The sequence below is a fragment of the Macrobrachium nipponense genome, chromosome 11, assembly GCF_015104395.2.
Source record: "Macrobrachium nipponense isolate FS-2020 chromosome 11, ASM1510439v2, whole genome shotgun sequence".
NCBI lineage: Eukaryota > Metazoa > Arthropoda > Malacostraca > Decapoda > Palaemonidae > Macrobrachium > Macrobrachium nipponense.
The window spans coordinates 19851943-19871942 of NC_061087.1; the positions used below are offsets into that span (position 1 = coordinate 19851943).

At 38.0% G+C, this 20000-nt stretch overlaps 1 protein-coding gene across 1 annotated transcript in view; it reads right to left on the bottom strand.

Annotated features, from left to right (window-relative positions):
• Positions 1–10256: 10256 nt before the first annotated feature.
• LOC135208167 (forkhead box protein D1-like) overlaps positions 10257–20000 on the bottom strand; it is a 24632-nt gene continuing 14888 nt past the window's right edge. Inside the window, exon 2 of the mRNA XM_064240306.1 lies at positions 10257–10458. Coding sequence (XP_064096376.1) covers positions 10257–10458 — 202 coding nt within the window. The remainder of the gene's footprint in view (positions 10459–20000) is intronic.

The following is a 20000-nucleotide window of genomic DNA, read 5'->3' on the forward strand; positions in this document are numbered from 1 at the left end:
TCTTTAGTATATACTGCTATTAAAAGCCTCAAAGATGAGCACAGAAGGTTCTCTTAAAGAGAAATGGAACGTTACAATGGCGAAGAAGTCTCTCCCCACGCAGATGTACGAAGGATATTATTATTATTATTATTATATTATTATTATTATTATTATTGTTATTAATTATTAATTATATCTTATATTATTATTATTATATTATTATTATATACTTATTATATATTATATATATTATATATATAATATCTATATATATATATATCATATGATAGATACATATATATATATATATTATAATATATTAAATTTCGTTATATTATTATTGTACTTTCGAATACGCATAATCATATGGATTATATTATTATTAGTACTTTCTGAATACGCATAATCATATGGAATAATCCAAAAAGGCCATTAAAGAAAAGTTAAGAACATTGCGAAGATTATGCTCTAATTCAATGAGGAATTTGTAATATTGCTGATCAAAGATGTCAAGCAAAGATGATGCAAGAATTGAGAGAGAGAGAGAGAGAGAGAGAGAGAGAACTGATTTCAGGGACACTGCAGAGAGACAGGAACTCGACTCATTGAACTCGGCGAAGTGAACTTTCAGATTCCTTTCTGAAGGAGGGAGCGAGTTTCCTTTCATTCTCCTCTCATTTCTTTTTTCATCTTTTTCGTCCATTCCACTTTTGTCTCTCTTTCTTCTCTCTTCGCCTCAATCTCTTATTACTTTCCATTTTTCTTTTATGCTCCTCTGTTTATTTTCTGCTTAAACGTGGCGTCGACGACGAATACTGTTAAGATTTATTTTTCTTTTTTTTTTTATTCCCCGTCTTCTACAAACAAATCCCTCCAATAGATAATTTTCTTGTTTATTTTTTTCCCCAAATCTTATTTCCTCTCTTCCATCGGCTATTTATCAAGAAAAATAACTCTTTTGCTTATTTATTGAAGACCATCTTTTTTTTCTCAGCTTAAAATTTTACCGCCTTTTTATGCAAAAAAAAAAAAAAAAAAAAAAAAAAAAAAAAAAAAAAGTAAAATCCTACTTCTTCTTCCAGTGCAAAAGGAGAACCAACTCTTGGACGATGCTTTCCTGCGCTTTTCTGTCGCTTGCAAAGGAATGCGATGCAAACGATTGTTGGGAAGTGCGTGGGGTTGTGTGTGGGTGGTGTGGGTTGAGGCTGGGGGAGGTGTGGGAAGAGGAAGGGGAAGAGGAAGGGGAAGGGGAGGGGGTGGGTGGATGTGTGCAAGCGGTTGCAAGCAGATGGCTTGCTTTTCCAGCATGTCGAAAACTGGAAAGGTTCTCGAGAGACGGAGTCCCGAATAGCACGACCACAATGCAGTGATTGATTCTGCCTTTTTCCTTATCCGATGGTGATATTTTTTCCTTTGATTTTCTTACAAATCTAGTTTTTTTCATTCCCCTTTTTTTCCAATGTTTTTAAGTTTTATGTTTTATTCTTCATTATTTTTCTCTGCTATATTTCACCTGATTTGCCTGTCCTTTGAAAGGTCTTGCGGTAACAAAACATATAAGTAGAAAAAAATGCGCTAAAGTTTCTTCGGCGCAATCGAGTATTCTGTACAACATATCATGCTGTATGAAACTCTCAGCCACGGCCCGGTGGAGGCCTGTATTGTTTACCACCTATAGTGGCACCAGTCGCACGATCACGGCTAAATTTAACCTTAGATAAGATAAAAACTACTTAGGCTCGAGGACTAAAATTTTGTATGTTTGATAATTGGAGGATACATGATCTACATACTAATTTGCAGCTGTATAGCCTCAGTAGTTTTTAAGATCTGAGGGCGGCCAGAAAAATTGCGGACAGACAGACAAAAGCCATCTCAATAGTTTTCTTTCACAGAAAACAAAAACCAAAGTCGATGAAAATGATGATGTCATATCCTGCATTATCTGTACCAAAGTTGATTTCCCTTTGTTCGTTAAGGAGAGTTTTCATCGTTGTTATTTAGATCTGGAATTAGTTTAGCAATTGTTTGTGGGTATGTAAGAGTTGTTCATTCGTTTGAAATTGTTCTGTATTTTTTGCTACCTTTTTTCTCATTTTAGAGTATTTATAATACATTTTTTTTGTGTTTTTGTTTCTTTTTATCTAGAGCTGCAAAAGTAAGCCAGATTTGTTGTCAGTTATGTTAATTCTTTACAGCTTTTCATTATTATTATTATTATTATTATTATTATTATTATTATTATTATTATTATTATTATTATTATTATTATTATTGATAAAGAAGCTACACATTATTATGGAACAAGCTAGAAATGACATTATCCGTGGTTCTTTTTGAAAATGAAAAACAGAACAGAGAAAATTACAATCAAATAATTCGTCCCTGTTTTAACGAACTAGCGTATCCCATTTTTTTTTTTATGGGGGGGGGGCGTTGTTTCCAGTTAAAGTGTCTCATCTTTTTATAATCTATAATATATAAAGATTTTAGATGCCTGCGTTGTCTCATTTTCCAAATAAATATCCTCAAAAGATGAGCTAATTATAAGCTCTCAATAACATAAAAATCTTTTTTTCAGAATGGACGAATTAAGTTAATAAATAGAAAGCAGTGGAATGTACCCATAAACGAAAAGCAGTTGAGAAGTAAGTCAGGAAACGTGAAATGAAAGTTGGAAAGACCAGAGAATCGTCAGAGGCATTAAACTCCTCAGCATTCGAAGCGCTGATCCACTGAACTTCCAGAGTCCCCGGAGATGGACACGTCCTCCTGCCGCCCTGTGCCTGGAACTCTGGATGCATTTCCTGAAATAAGTGAAAAGGGCAAAAAGCATAGAAACAAGCAGATTAATAACATCTTTGATAAAATTTTACCAGTAGATGAAAATAAAACAAATGTACACCTCCTCCTGAGCTTTGTGCCTGGAACTCTGGGCGCATTTCCTGGAATAAGTGAAAAGGGCAAAAAGCATAGAAACAAGCAGATTAATAACATCATTGATAAAATCTAACCAGTAGATGAAAATAAAACAAATGGACACCTTCTCCTGCCTCTTGTGCCTGGAACTCTGGGTGAATTTCCTGGAATAAATGAAAATGGCAAAAAGCATAAAAACGAGCAGATTAATAACATCATTGATAAAATCTAACCAATAGATGAAATAAAACAAATGGAACCTCCTCCTGAGCTTTGTGCCTGGAACTCTGGATGCATTTCCTGGAATAACTGAAAGTGGCAAAAAGCAGAGAAATAAACAGATTGGTAAATGTATTATCAATAAAGATTAACGAGTAGATGGGAATAAAACAAATAAAACGTTTTTCTGCCGCCCTGTGCCTGGAACTCTGGATGTATTTCTTGGAATAACTGAAAATGGCAAGAGAAATTAACAGATTAATAAATGCATTGTTGATAAAAATTAATGAATAGTTGGGACTAAGAAAAATGGATACGTCTATCTACCGCCCTATACCTGGAACTCTGGGTGCATTTCCTGGAATAACTGGAAATGGCAAAAAGCAGAGTGATAAGCAGATTAATAAATGCAGTACTAATAAAGATTAACAAATAGATGGGAATAAGACAAATCAGTATATTCAGGAATAGTAGGGAAATGTTAAGTGAATTGAAAAATACATAAGTTAATTAAAAATTTAGTAACATGGAAACAAATGAAGAAAAGGAATGTAGCACAATCGGTAGCATAAGAAAGAATTAATATAATTTCGTATTTGTTCGTATGAATAAATATCTCTATAAACATGCTTTTATTTTTGGATGAGGATGATGTTTCCACCAAAAGTATAAATGAATTTTCCGCTAATTTGACTATTGCCGTCTTAATGTATTTTGAATTTTTTCTCAGTTTCTTCAGTGGATACAGAATTTAGTCAAGAATTTCATTATTCGAATTCCAGTAGTTTGGAAAAGTGATGCTTGCATTTTGGAATCGGAATCGTACATTTTGGAAAGGGATGCCAGCTATTTTGAGGTGGAAATCCAATACTTAGGAAAGCGTGCTCTATTTTTGAATAGGGAATGCTTGCATTTTGGAATGGGAATCATACATTTTGGAAAGGGATGACAGTTATTTTGAGGTGGGAATCCAATAATTAGGAAAGCGTGCTCTATTATTTTGAAAAAGCAAATTCCACTGTCGAGGGAAGGGCATTCCCAATTTCAGTGCTTTAGAAACATAATATCCAGCAACTCAGAGAGGATATTGCAGTATTATGGAAATCGAATTCCAACTGGTTGCAGAGAAACTTCCGGTAGTTTTGAAACGGGATCACAGAAATTTTGAGAGGAAATTCCAGTAGTTTGGCAAAGGAAACATTTGACTGGTAACTGACGGCCATGATAGAATGCCAAACGCAGAAATGGGAGGGGGTTGATATTTGCTTGCGCGTGCAGTTGCATATTCAAGCAATTCACAGCAACTCGCGTGTGTCGTTGATCAGAGAAAGTCAGTTACGTCTGATCGAGAGGAAAGAGTTGGACTTTCTCAGCGGCCGTGTCTAGTCTTGGCTGTTTTTCGCTTTTTGTTTACTTAAATCACATGGAGGAAATATATTCCCTGTTTATATTATTTATCTACTTTTAATTTGCTCCTTATTCGTGTGTTTTTTTGTCCTATCCTTTTTTGCTGAATTCTGCTTGATGTCTTTTAGTTGTGCCTTTTTTCCTCTTCCCATAGATGTTGTAACGCCAGTTTTTGTAACTATAAATCAGTCACTCAATCTTCCCAATGTGGAATAATTCTATATCTGTTAAGCTAGTTTGTGAAATAGTGTCGTTTATATCCTGGTTAATAATAATATAATAATGATAATAAGATAATTTTGGTTCTTGTAGTTGTCGGATAAGCTCTGGGACAAGAACGGCCATTGTAACACAGAGGTTATATTCAAACACTCATTCATCCGCATCTTTCCTTTGGATAACAACTTCTTACGTGACATTTATATATGATTACTTAACGACAAATATTTTCATACCTAAGTATAATTACTTAAGGTGTGACGAAGTATGGAAAACTCATATCTGTTAAAAATGAAATATCAGTCTGTCAATTTGGTGTAAGTCGACTTACCTCCTGCCGCGGTCGACTGAATGGCATGATAACCTCTGGAAACTTAGTTAATCATTTTTAACCTTTTACGCAGCGAGAGGAAGCTGGTGTTTAGTATTTTACTGTTCTTCGGCTTTGCAAATTCCGTGGTCGAGTGGGTAGCGTTGTTGGCTGTAGGTTAAAAAAAATAAAAATAAAAAATAAAGGAATGATTAGTCAAAGCTTTCCTTAAGCACAAAATTGCTTCCTTTAGACGAAGTCTAAACTTACCAAGCACAGCAGAATTGAAACAATGACACGGTGCTTGCTGACTCCTTGGGACATGGGCGGGTCGGGAGGGGGGGTTGGGGGGAATGTGGGGAGACACAGTTGCTAGCTTGAAACAACAAAAAGTCCAATTTCCCTATGATGAAGGGGGTCCGGGGTTGGGGGCGGGGTTGCGCCCTACGTACCAGACACGTCCAGATGAAAATAAATCGACTGTGGGTGCTCCCGCACACATGCGCGCCCTCGTATCTTAACGCGTAAACGAGCAAAAACCGAGGAAGCTGTATCAGATTACAGTAATGCGACTGCAAAAACGAGGTCTTGATAAGTTATATATTTTGAGGCTGAGGGATGAATAAAAAGGAGTGGCGGGAACACTTGGAAGAGTGAAGGAAATGCGGGGTCAGAATATGGTCTGTAAGATGATATAGGAACAGACAGGAAATCTGTGAAAATTGTAAGGATGTCACCATGAAAATGAGAGTTAGTCATAAAGTAGAGACGACGATAGACTGAGAAGACTGAGAATGAAGTCTCCACACAGATAGAGAGAGAGAGAGAGTTTACGAAAACTGAAAGCGCTTTAGTTGCAGCGGGAAGTTTTGTAAAAATGTAGACTTTAAAGAAAAAAAACTTAGGAAAAAAATAAATTCATAAAGAGAGAGATAGAGAGAGAAACATTTGAAAATTGAAAGCGGGCACTCGAAAGAAACTTAAGAAAAGATAGAGACAAAAAACATGAAAATATCTAGAGAGAGAGAGAGAGAGAGAGATAGAGAGAGGCTGAAAAAGAGAGAGAGAGAGAAAGAAAAAAAAAGATAGGATCTATATTTGCTCACATTCACAACTGAAGTTTTTAGTGCCGTCCCTGCCCGAACCCATTTAGGTTTTTGAACTCGAAAAACTCCTTATCTCGATCTTAATCGGTCATGTAATCTTCCCCCCCCCCACCCCCCCCCCTTCCCCCTCTAGGCACAGACCCTTGCCCCACCATAGGTATCAGTGACTGTTTATCGCTCGTTTATATCGCGCCTCAGATTCCTCTTTTTTTTATTCTTTTTTCCTCCTATTTCCACTTAATCCTCTCTTAATCCCTCATGTCCTCATTCACTATCTCGGTAATCTCTCTCTCTCTCTCTCTCTCTCTCTCTCTCTCTCTCTCTCTCTGTCGATTTGTATGTTTCTTGAAATGCTGAGGATGACTTTGTTCTAATTTTTTATGATTTCTCTCGTAATCTCTTCTCTGTTTTGCTTTTCGCTGATTCTTGAAAGGTATAGATTTCTCATGATTTCGTATTTTATTTATAAGAATATATTTTCTTTCGATCAGTTTATTTTTGTGTACATGTGTGTGTGCGTATTTTTTAAGGGTGTGTGTTTATGTGTGTGTGTGTATCCGCGAATGACCTTTCTATCGCCTTGCCATATGCCACCATATATTATTCCCGTGCAAATTCCCTCTCATTGTTGTGGTATCTATTGCGACGTTTATAGTCTCCTTTGCTCGTTTTCTCCTAATGACAAATCTGAGCGTTTTATGGTTCGGACCAGTTAATTTCTCCCTTCTTAATTACCCCGTTCCCCTCATTTCTCTCTCTCTCTCTCTCTCTCTCTCTCTCTCTCTCTCTCTCTCTCTCGTGTGTGTGTTTCTCTCTAAGTCCCCTCGTTTCTGCCTCCTCCACATCTGCCACCTCCCGGTCTTCCCCTCGACGCCCCTTAATCCCTTAAAAATGGCCAAACAGGTGGGGAGGGAGCTCACAAAACCAGCTAAACCAGAGGACATTCCTGCCCTCGACGAGAGTAGAGGGGAGAAGAGGCGCAAAGGCCTTCGCGAGGGGAAACTAAAAAAAAAATAGGGGAAAAAAAGAAGTAGAGATACAGACAGACAGAAGGCAGCAGAAAATTGATTTTGGTCTTCATGCGGAGCTAGTACGTTTTAGAGGCATTTAAATGGTATGTTTTTAATGGGGCTTTAAGTGTGGGTTGGAGGAGGAGGAGGAGGAGGAGGAGGGGCGGTGGGGGTGGGGCGCGTAGGGAGGAGGATTCCCCTTTAATGTAAAGGGCTCTTAACCAAGATTGAATAGCCACGCATAAAACTTTCACTACTTACTTTCGCTACTTCATTCTTGCATGGGACGGGAGGGTGTTAGCTGGCTAGTAGGCTAGATTGGGGGACGGGGATGGATGGGCGTGAATGAGATGGCGTAGGAGGAAATTGAAGATGGGTCTTGTTTTTTGGGACGTGGCCCATATATACCTCCCCCGTCCGCCCAGTACTCTGACCATGTCCCTTCTCTCTCTCTCTCTCTCTCTCTCTCTCTCTCTCTCTCTCTCGTCTGACGGGAGGGATTTTACAAGACTCCGGGAAAGATCGAACACATGTCACGAGGCTATTGTGTTTACATTTCCGCGTCAAACAAAGTGGTCATTTTTCAGGAAGCTTTTCTGATGACTTGAGATTTCCTTTTATTTTCCACAAAAAGAAAACAGGCAGATGGAGATAGCTGTATGTGTCCAAATGCAGAAGAATGCCCAGTCTTCTATTTCCTGTATTTACATAGCGCTCAGATTTTATCGCTGCGTATACTCGCACCCTTTTGGAATCGAAAGTGTAAAGAGGGAAAAGACGAAACCATCAGTGTAAGTGTTTTCTACGATGTAGTACAGAGGCGTTTGATACATCTTTTAGACTCCGGGAGCTCCATTACAACTCGGAGAACTTCATTAAAACGAACTTGAGTGATGTCGAATGAAAACGTTTCGAGCCTTGTTCTTCTTCTCTTTCATTCACCGAGTTGGAGGCAGCGGAGGCGCTCTTTTGGTTGAATCGTTTAGGGACTCATTAACGTCAGGTTGTCGGGTGGTTTATGAAAGGTGAATGATTATGGCGGCGCTCGTTACAGTCATAAAAGTATCAAGAACTGAGATCTACGGCAACTCTCTGTTCACCCATCTTTCATGGAGGGAGGAGGGACACACCACACACATACACACACGCACACACGCACACATAAGAGAAGAGAGGGGTCATGTTGTTGCAGTTTTTTTTGTATTCAGTATATCAGTCCTACAAAAAGTACCCAATCTAAAAAAAATAATAATAAATAAATAAATAAAGAAACGAAACGCTAGCAAGAATGTCCCAATGTTGTTCCAGTGGAAGAAGTGGTTTTATGAAAAGAGTATTCATTCCATTTCACAGTTTAATTACTAAATCATTTGAGGAAAACGAAACAGAAGGTGAGGGGACTGCATCTTAAAGATATAAAGAAAAAACTCATAAGGGGAAAGTACCTGAGTTTAATGATTGGTTAAGATGTCAGCTGACTATTGGGTTCCTAACTCAGCCTATCACCAGAAGCAGGTTCATTAATTAAAAGAACATGAATAATATTCCAAACTACGATTATCTATTGTAATATCGATATAAAAACTCTGCTGGTATATAGAAGAGACTTACATAAAGAGTGCAGAGAATGTGTTTAAGATTAGTAATTAACACGCAATTTTGTGCTCACAGTGTAATGGGTGTTTATTTGTAATTACTTTTAGATGGAATCTTATTGAAGTTATTATGCAGCTTGGGGTCTGGTCAGGACTGGGTTGGCAAATGATGTTGGGGCATAAGCCATTTCATCGTGCTGGGTAGGGCATATATATATAATATATATATATATATATTATTTATTTATTTATTTATTTCATTTATTTATTTATTTATTTATTTATTTATTTATTTAATATGTATGTGTGCATATACGTATATATTTGTATACACATAATACATAAAAATCCAAACCATAAGAAATATCATAAGACACCTGCTTTACAAGGTTCCAGCAAGTGTAAACTAATCTGTCCACCAGAATTATGAAAAAAAATTATAAAAAAAGAAGATACAAGATCCCTCTAATGAATGACCTGCGACCCACCCCTTTCTTTTGACAATAATTCACAAAAAATCAGGCGTAGAAGCACCAAAAGGCGCCTCACAAATGATCCCCTGAATGAAATGGTAGACGCCAAAACCAATTTCACTTTTTTTTTACTGCGGCCTATTTCTTTAAGATGTTTACATAGTTGGGCTTGATAAATAGCCCCAGACAGCCCTGCGCTGTTGTAGATCACACTGCTCTTCCTCAAATGCCTGAGGCCTATCTGCGCCTTCTCTTCTCCAACTTCTTCCTTTCGTCCGTCTCTCGTCTGCTGCCTTTTTCTTCTTCTATTTCCTTCCTCTTCCCCCCACACCTTTCTTTTCTTTTGCTTTTTTGCTTCTCCCCATCCCTCTTCCACCTCTCCTTTTTATCTAATTTCCTCCTGCTTCCTTTCCCTTCCTTATTCATTTTTATCATTCACCTCCTCCCCCTCCCCCCTCCTCTTCTCCATTCTCCTTTCCTTTTGTTTTCTTCTTCAGTTCTTCTCCTGCTAACTAATTCCCCTCAGCTCCTTGCTTCCTCGTTTCTCACCCCCTCACCCCCCACCTCCCTTCTACAACTTCCCCGCCTCCTCCTCCGACTTCCTTCCCTTTCCTTCCTTACCTACTACTCCTCCTCCGCAAGCTCTTCCCTTCCCCTTTTCTTCCACCTCCTTTTCCTATTCCTCCCCTCCCCTTCCCCCCACTTCCACTTACCTTCCTCTTCTTCCTACCCTCCTACCACTCCCTCCGCCTCTGCTGCTCCTTTTTATCTTCTTCACTGAAATTCTCCCTATTCTTGCCCTCTCTTCTCCTCTCTTCCCACCTATTCATTCGGCCTCCTGCTTCTTAACTCATTCCTCCTCCTCCTACCTCAACTCCATCCTCCTCATCCTCCTCCTCAACTACTTCCTCCTCTTCCTCCTCCTCTACTTCCTCCTCATCCTCCTCCTATTCTCCCTCCTCTTCCTCCTCCTCCTCCCCCTTCCCCCTCAACTCTATGCTCCTCCTCCTCCTCAACTACTCCCTCCTCTTCCTCCTTAATTCCATCCCCTCCTCCTCCTCCTCCTCCTCCTCAACTTCTCCGACCTCCTCTTCCGTCTCCTCCTCAACTCCTCCCACCTCCTCTTTCTTCTCCTCTTCAACTACTTCCTCCTCCTCCTCCTCCTCCTCCTCCTCCTCCTCCTCCTGCAGGAGTCGGAGGGCGCGACGTGCCAGTCTCCTGCATGGGGGATTTGGAAGGTATTTCCCGGAGATCACTTCCCTCTCTCAATTTCACTCTGTTTTTTTCTATTTTCACCCTTATGCCTTCAGTGGTGAATTCTCTCTTTCCCAATTTTATTTTTATATTTCTTGCCAGATTCCTTTCGCTTTTATTTTCCTTTGTGAGTAGCCATCTGTTGGGGAATGTTTTTCGTGGTATTTTTGGGTATTATTATTATTCTTATTATTTTTTTTTATTTTTTTTTTTTTTTGCTCTATTCACAGTCCTCCAATTCGACTGGGTGGTATTTATAGTGTGGGGTTCCGGGTTGCATCCTGCCTCCTTAGGAGTCCATCACTTTTCTTACTAGTGTGCCGTTTCTTTCTAGGATCACACTCTTCTGCATGAGACCTGGAGCTACTTCAGCCTCTAGTTTTTCTAGATTCCTTTTCAGGGATCTTGGGATCGTGCCTAGTGCTCCTCATGATTTATGGGTACGATTTCCACTGGCATACCCATATATCCTTCTTATTTCTATTATTCAGATCTTGATACTTATCCATTTTTTCTTTTTTCCCTCTCTTTCTCTTCAACTCTGGTGTCCATGGTATTGCGACATCAATGAGTGATACTTTCTTCTTGACTTTGTCAATCAACGTCACGTCTGGTCTATTTGCACGTATCACCCTATCCGTTTCTGATACCATAGTCCCAGAGGATCTTTGCCTGATCGTTTTCTATCACATCCCTCAGGTTGGTGCTCGTACCACTTATTACTGCAAGGTAGCTGATGTTTCTTGCACATGCTCCAGTGGAGGGCTTTTGCCACTGAATCATGCCTCTTTTTTGGTACTGTTTTCTGTGCAAGTGCCGGGCATTCACTTGCTATGTGGTTTATGGTTTCATTTTTCGTATTGCACTTCCTACATAGGGATGAGATGTTATTTCCGTCTATCGTACTTTGAACATATCTGGTTCCTTAGGGCCTGATCTTGTGCCGCTGTTATCATTCCTCAGTTTCCTTCTTTAGCTCTCCCCTCTGTAGCCATTGCCAATTGTCATCGCTGGCTAGTTCTTTAGTCTGTCTCATGTATTGTCCGTGCATTGGCTTGTTGTGCCAGTCCTCTGTTCTTTCTGTCTTTCTCCTGTCTCTGTATATTTCTGGGTCTTCGTCTACTTTTATTAGTCCTTCTTCCCATGCACTCTTTAGCCACTCGTCTTCACTGGTTTTCAGATATTGCCCCAGTGCTCTGTTTTCAATGTTGACGCAGTCCTCTATACTTAGTATCCTCCTCTCCCTTCCTTCCTCGTGTTATGTATAGTCTGTCCGTATTTGCTCTTGGGTGTGTAGTGCTTGTGTATTGTCATTTGTTTCCTGGTTTTCTGATCTATGCTGCGGAGTTCTGCCTTCGTCCATTCCACTATTCCTGCGCTGTATCTGATTACTGGTACTGACTTCCCAGTGGTTTATGGCTTTTATCATATTTCCGGCGTTGAGTTTTGACTTGAGGTATCGCCTTGAGTCTCTGCAATATATTCTTTCTTGATCGTGTCCTTCATCTCGGTTTGGTGTTTTATATCTCCTCCTTCCATTATTCCCAGGTATTTGTATCCTGTCTCATCTATGTGTTTGATGTTGCTCCCATCTGGTAGCTTTATCCCTTCAGTTCTCGTTACTTTGCCTTTTTGTATGTTGACTAAGGCGCATTTTTTCTATTCCAAACTCCATTCTGATGTCCCCAGATACATCCTTACAGTCTGGATTAGGGTATCTATTTCCTTGATGCTCTTACCATACAGCTTGATGTCGTCCATGAACATCAGTATGGTTGATTTTTGTTTGCCTGCCTCTTTTTTTTTCTTGAGTTGGTACCGGCATCCATCTTCTGTAGTACTTTTGTCTGGGAATCATGGCTAACTACGAAGAGTAGTTGGGGACAGTGAGGTCGCCCTGGAAGATCCCTCTCCTGATATTAACCTCTGCTAGTCTTATTCCAGAGCTTGTAAGTATTGTATTCCAGTTGCCACATTGTATTTTTGAGGAAGCTGATGGTATTTTCCTCTGCCCCAATATATTTTCAGGCATTCTATTAGCCATGTGTGTGGTATCATGTCGAAGGCTTTCTTATAGTCTATCCATGCCATGCTTAGGTTGGTTTTCCTTCTCCTACTGTTCTTCATTACCATTTTGTCTATCAGGAGCTGGTTTTGTTGCCCCTACACTTCCTTCTGCAGCCTTCTATTGGTAGGGGAGGGTGGTTGTGTCTCTAGGTAGTTGTATAGCCTTTCACTGATGATACCTGTTAGTAACTTCCACATTATTGGTAGGCAGGTGAGAGGCCTGTAGTTACTGGCTATATTTCCCTTACTCTTGTCTTTTTGTACTAAGGATGTTTCTTCCTGTGGTCATCCCATTTGGGTGCTTTGGTGATTTGAGATACAATGCTGAGTTGTTCTGCTATTCGTGGGTGTAGGACCTTGAAGTTTTTGAGCCAGTATCCATGGAGCTTCATCGGGACCTGGGGTTTTCCAGTTTGGTGGTTTCTATTATTATTATTATTATTATTATTATTATTATTATTATTATTATTATTATTATTATTATTATATTATTATTATTATTATTAATATTTTTATTTTTATTTTTATTATTATTATTATTATTATTATTATTATTACTATTATTATTATTATTATTATTATTATTATTATTGATAATAACTTATCATTGTTATTATCAATTTTAATATAAATCTTCCTAGAGATTACACGACTATTTTCACCCTGTAAATATTGAGTTCTTATTGTAAATTCAAATAAAAAGAATTAGCATCTATAATTCCTTCGCGGAGTTAATTATTTTCCCACAAATTTATTCACTGTTCACCAAATTTTATAACATATAAATATGGTATTCAAAACTAAGTAGTTATGACGCAGGGTCTTATCTAGATCTGAAATTCCTCTCCTAAAATGTTATCACCTGTTGATAGCCACCAGTCCTTTTACTTTGGTGGAATTCTAGTAAAAATCCACACTTATTAATTTCCTCCTCCTCCTCCTCCTCCTCCTCCTCCTCCTCCTCCTCTTCTTCTTCTTCTTCCTCCTCCTCCTCCTCTTCCTCCTCCTCCTCAACTTCTTCATCCTCCTCCTCCTCCTCCTCCTCCTCCTCCTCCTCCTCAACTTATTCTTCTTCCTCCTCCTCCTCCTCCTCCTCCTCCTCCTCCACTTCTTCCGCCTCCTCCTCCTCCACTTTTCCCTCTTCCTCCTCCTCCTCCACCTCCTGAATTTAGTTTATTTACCTTCTTGTCAGAGGTAAAATAAACTTTCTGTAACTCATCACTTTGTTATTTTATTTTAATCAGTTATTTTTCTTCGTGTAATTTTCTTGTTGTTTTAATTCGGACACTTAATTTTCTTCGTGATTTGGTCTATTTTACTCCTCTTACTGTGACACGTATAATTATTTTTTAAGTGATAATCTCTCATGGTTGGGTGTTAGTTATTTGCAACTATTCGCTTTCATTTAAAACAAAGTTTATTGAAGAACTATTATTCTTCGTCTGATTTAAAGTGTCTCCTTTGTCACTGCAAAAGTTCTTTTAAAGTGTTTGTCAACTTCTTATCAAATTTTAGATACATGTCTAAGTATGATATCTATTTTTGTGCGTTTGGACATTGAATTTGTGTATTGTTGCTTATATTGATGTGCCAGTTCTTGCAGATACAGTTCTCTTTTTAGCTTCAATACATGCATATTTAATTCACCTGAATTCTTGTATCGAAATTCACCTAGATAATACATACATGCGTCTGGCGTTTTTAAAGGTATTATATTCCATTTTCCAAATTTTTAAATCATGTCCAAATTACACAGACTTTTAAATCATATCCAGAATTATACTGAATTTTGAATAATATCCAGAATTACAAAGATTTTTAAATCATATACAAAAATTATACAGAATTTTAAATCATACCAAAATTATACAGAATTTTAAATCATATCCAAATTTATACAGAATTTTCAATCAAATCCAAAATTATAAGGTATTTTAAATCATATCCAGAATTATACAGAATTTTTAATCATATCCAAAATTATACAGAATTTTAAACCATATCGAATATTAAACAGAATTTTAAATGAAATCCAAAATCATACAGAATTTTAAATCATATCCAAAATTATAGATATCCAGATAGCGTTTTCCTTTCCCACTCTTTTGATTTTGGCTCTGATGTTTGCTCAAGGGAATATTTTATCTTTATTATTACTTTTTTTTGAGTAGCGAGGCGGGAAAACTGAGAAATGCAAGCCTGTCCCCACTAAAGCATTGATTGATTTATTCATGTAACCTGGCGTTGCAATGTCAGTAGCGGCAGACATGCCCTTTGAAATACTGAAGAGGGGAAAGAATTCCATAGTGTGGACATGAAAGGTTTACAAGACTGATCAAGCCTGCTGGCTGTCGATTTTGGGACATTGGTATTTTTTTTTATATTGTTTAAGTTTATTCTTATTTTTGACTGTTCAACCCTCGAGGCTCGTAATATTAATAAATGCATTGTTTTCTTAATTTTTAAAGAAGAAAATAACTGAATAAATTATTTTCTAGACACTGATGAGGTAGTTAGCATAATGGAAGTCTGTCATTTAGTTAAATCTTTAAAAAAAATTATCTTTCGTTAAAAAACGCTAGGAATTTTCACTCTTATCTCCTCGCACAAAATAAGAAACACACACACACAAATATATATATATATATATATATATATATATATATAGATATATATATATAATATATATATATATATATATATATACCGTCTATTTATAGGAAAATATGGTGAATTACTGCAGGATATTAGATTATGATTATTATTATTATTATTATTATTATTATTATTATTATTATTATTATATTATTATTATTATTATTATTATGAAATACACCCGCCACAAAAAAATCTGCAAGTACCTAATTTAACGCAATCAATCCTCTCACAAGATAATTTTTTGCTGAGTGACCTTATAATATGAAAATTGCAGATCATTTCAACTTTGTAATGTTGCATGGCAGGATAATCCTGTCAGACTTTGTTTAAGCCAACTTGCAGTAATTATGTCCTTGTTATAAAAAACATTGGCAGGCAATCTCTCGCTGTCACCCTTGTGTATTCTGCAGAAGCTGTTATCACTATTATTGTTATTATTATTACTGGGATTTGCTGTGTAATCTTCCTTTTTAGCAAACCGTGCCTGATATGTATCTGCAGTTATGGTCTCGAGCTGAATAATAATAATAATAATAATAATAATAATAATAATAATAATAATAATGCAATACGAAAAAATGAAACCATAAACCACATAGCAAGCGAATGCCTGGCACTTGCTCAGAACCAGTACAAAAAGAGGCATGATTCAGTGGCAAAAGCCTCCACTGGAGCATGTGAAGAAACATCAGCTACCTTGCAGTAATAAGTGGTACAAGCACCAACCTGAAGGAGTGATAGAAAACGATCAGGCAAAGATCCTCTGGGACTGTGTATCAGAACGGATAGGGTGATACGTGCAAATAGACCAGACGTGACGTTGATTGACAAAGTCAAGAAGAAAGTATCACTCATTGATGTCGCAATACCATGGACACCAGAGTTGAAGAGAAAGAGAGGGAAAAAATGGATAAGTATCAAGATCTGAAAATAGAAATAAGAAGGATATGGGATATGCCAGTGGAAATCGTACCCTTAATCATAGGAGCACTAGGCACGATCCAAGATCCCTGAAAAGGAATCTAGAAAAAACTAGAGGCTGAAGTAGCTCCAGGACTCATGCAGAAGAGTGTGATCCTAGAAACGGCGCACAACTAGTAAGAAAAGTGATGGACTCCTAAGGAGGCAGGATGCAACCCGGAACCCCACACTATAAATACCACCCAGTCGAATTGGAGGACTGTGATAGAGCAAAAAAAAAAAAAAGAATAAAATAATAATAATAATAATAATAATAATAATAATAATAATAATAATAATAATAATGAATAATAATTATTATTATTATTATTATTATTATTATTATTATTATTATTATTATTATTATTATTATTATTACTCTTTTCTTTTTCATTATCTTTTCATCAAGTGTCCTTGTGTTTATTATCATATCGTGGTTGAAGGCCGAGTATTTCAGAACGACTTCTCTTTGCGTTATATCTGTCGAATTTTGAGTCGCATCGCGACAAGTGAACAATTTAGCTAAAAACCAGTTGTTTTCGAAACCGTATGGCTCTGTGAAAATGAAGACCCATCCGTAACTCGGCCGGGAACAAAAGTAAATAGATGACATTCAACTTTGCAGCGTTGCTACAGTAATGAAGAGACCGATTTGGTCATGGACCAAATGACAGAAACAGATGGGAGCACAGAGAGAGAGAGAGAGAGATGGAGAGAGAGAGAGAGAGAGAGAGAGAGAATGGGGGAGGGGGGTAAGGAAGGGTCGGCTTTTGGTCTCGTATATAGTAGAGAGAGGGGGAATGGGGGAGGGGGAGGGGGGGAGGGGTTAGGAAGGGTCGGCTTTTGGTCTCACCACTCCAGAGAGGTCTCATGGGTCCGTTGTCATTCCAAGAGGATTTCTCGGACGTAAAGCGATACCCAATGGTATTACGGGGCTCTGCGCGTCCATGCCTGGGTGACAGGCCTCCCCCCTCTTTCATCGCCCACCCCTATATAACCCCCTCCAAAACTTCTCCCTCCTAAACCCCCCTCAACTCCCCTTTCTCTCATTTTTTTCATGTGTGTTTCCGTGCTCTGGGGCGATAGGCTTTTTTTTTTTTTTTTTTTTTTTTTCTCCGGTGATGACGAAGCATCCAAAGAGCTTGGTGGGCATTAAGCGAGCCTAACGTAAAAGCCCAATGCAAGCACAGCCTCCACTGGGAAAAATCTTTTTGCATGCGACAACTTTTTTTTTTTATCATGAGGAAATGGATGTATATACGCACCATTCGGCAAGCGTACATACACTCAGAATGCAAGCGCCTGCAGGCACTCGCAATCATCGTGCAACCTACTATTACCAGGAAGCAATCTGCGGGACACACTGTCACACAGGTGACATAGGCAGTTATTAGTGGTCTCGCCTCCTCGCATTATTGTTTGATATGGTCCGTGCAAAACTGTTTTATGTCAAATGTGATTCCCCACTTGAAATGTTGCCGTTAAAATTGCCAAAAAAAAACAAAATAACTATAGAATAATATTTGTCATAGATGTTCAGCTATGTTACAATTCTGTTGCCACTTTGATTTGACATGCCATTTGCTAAAGAACCCTGATAATGATTTTCATTGTAGAGTAATTCATGTGTTTTGATTGAGTAAATCATAAGGCACTGATTTTTAAACTTCAGAATCATGGAATGGGTCTATATGTTTTAAGATTACTTCAAGATATCCTTAAAAGGTAGGCACCAGCAAGCTGCTGTTGATGGGGTCTTTAGCGAACCAAAACATATCGTATTGAGTGTTCTACAGGGTAGTGTTCTTGGTCCACTGTTATTTTTAGTGTATGCATGAGATTGTTCAGTAAGCTGATGATACACCACTTGTGGGTGTAGTGAAGACTCCACTTATGGGAAATGAAGCTGCTCTTTGTCTTAGTCGTGACCTAGAGTGAATGGTGTAGTCGGTGGGGTATAAAGCTGAACTTGAGTAAAAACGAAAACACTGTTGATAAGTAGATCGCGAACTGCTTTTCCACCTCATCCTCCCTCAAGAGGGTAATGTCTTTGGTGAGTGAGTCTAAAACTTCGACTATACTTGAAGTAATTTTTGACTCTGACTCCCACCTTACTTTTGAGAGGCTCAGACTCACACCTTATTTTTGAGAGCGCTTCAGTGGTATGGTCGGCATGGTGTTGGCGTACCACCTCGGTGGCCGCGAATTAGATTCTCGGGCATTCCATTGAGGTGTGAGAGATGTGTATTTCTGGTGATAGAAGTTCCCTCTCGACGTGGTTCGGAAGTCACGTAAACCCGTTGGACCCGTTGCTGAATAACCACTGGTTCCATGCAACGTAAAAACACCAGACAAACAAACTCATTTTTGAGAGATTCAGACTCGCACCTTATTTTTGAGAGGCTCAGACTCGCACCTTACTTTTGAGAGCCATATAGTGGAAATGTCAGCAAATGCAGCTCGGGAGTTCTGCATTATACTTACGGCCTCATATTTATAACAGTGATAAAATCAACGCATCCTGTTTTCGGTCATTTGTCCTTTCTTTACTATAGAATGCTGTTCTCCGGTGTCGATGTCTGCTTCAGCCAGAAATTGATCTCTTTTTTGACAGAGTCGTTCTCATTGTGGAAGGGTTCTGCTTACTAACACGTGTAGTTATATGACTTGGACCATAGACGGATGGTCTCTTTGTTGTCAGTTTTTCATAAGTTGTATTTTAGCAGAGAACTTTTGTTATTACAATTGATCCTTAAACCTCTTTTCTTGCCGAGAGCGACCAGATTTTCTTAATAGCAACACCAATATGAAGTAAATGTGCCACGCAGTCAGACATGTCAGTTCTAGAGTTTTTTTTTTTTTTTTTATTCCTCACACCATTGGGCTATGGAACAGTTTTTTTTTTTTTTTTTTTTTTAGGATGTAGAGCAATCAGAAAATCAAAAGTTCTATTGAAGATGTAGTGCATTACACCCTAAAGCAATCACCATGTATTTTACTAGTTTATATTTTTATCTATTTGTATATAAATTTATTCATTTATCTGTTTCGTTTTCTCGTAACTGATCTCTTATTTCTGAATTTCCTATCATCTTTTGTAACTTCTTTAAAATGAACACCATAATCTGTGAAAACTTATATTTCAGTTGAATGGCCCCTATATGATTGTTCCTTATGAATAGGGGGTTTATTTCCGGCCGGATAATAATAATAATAATAATAATAATAATAATAATAATAATAATAATAAATAATAATAATAATAATAAAATAATAATAAAATAACAACTCTGGAATAAGACTAGCAGAGGTTAATATCAGGAGAGGATCTTCCAAGGCGACTCACTGTCCCCACTACTCTTCGTAGTATCCATGATTCCCATGACAAAAAAAGTACTACAGAAGATGGATGCCGGGTACCAACTCGAGAAAAGAGGCAAAAGAATCAACCATCTGATGTCAGGATGACAACAAGCTGTATGGTAAGAGCATCAAGGAAATACTGCAAGAAACATCAGCTACCTTGCAGTAATAAAGTGGTACGAGCACCAACCTGAGGGAGTGATAGGAAACGATCAGGCAAAGATCCTCTGGGACTATGGTATCAGAACAGATAGGGTGATACGTGCAAATAGACCAGACGTGACATTCATTGACAAAATCAAGAAGAAAGTATAACTCATTGATGTCGCAATACCAAGGGACACCAGAGTTGAAGAGAAAGAAAGGGACAAATGGATAAGTATCAAGATCTGAAAATAGAAATAAGAAGAATATGGATATTGCCAGTGAAAATTGTACCCATAATCATAGGAACACTA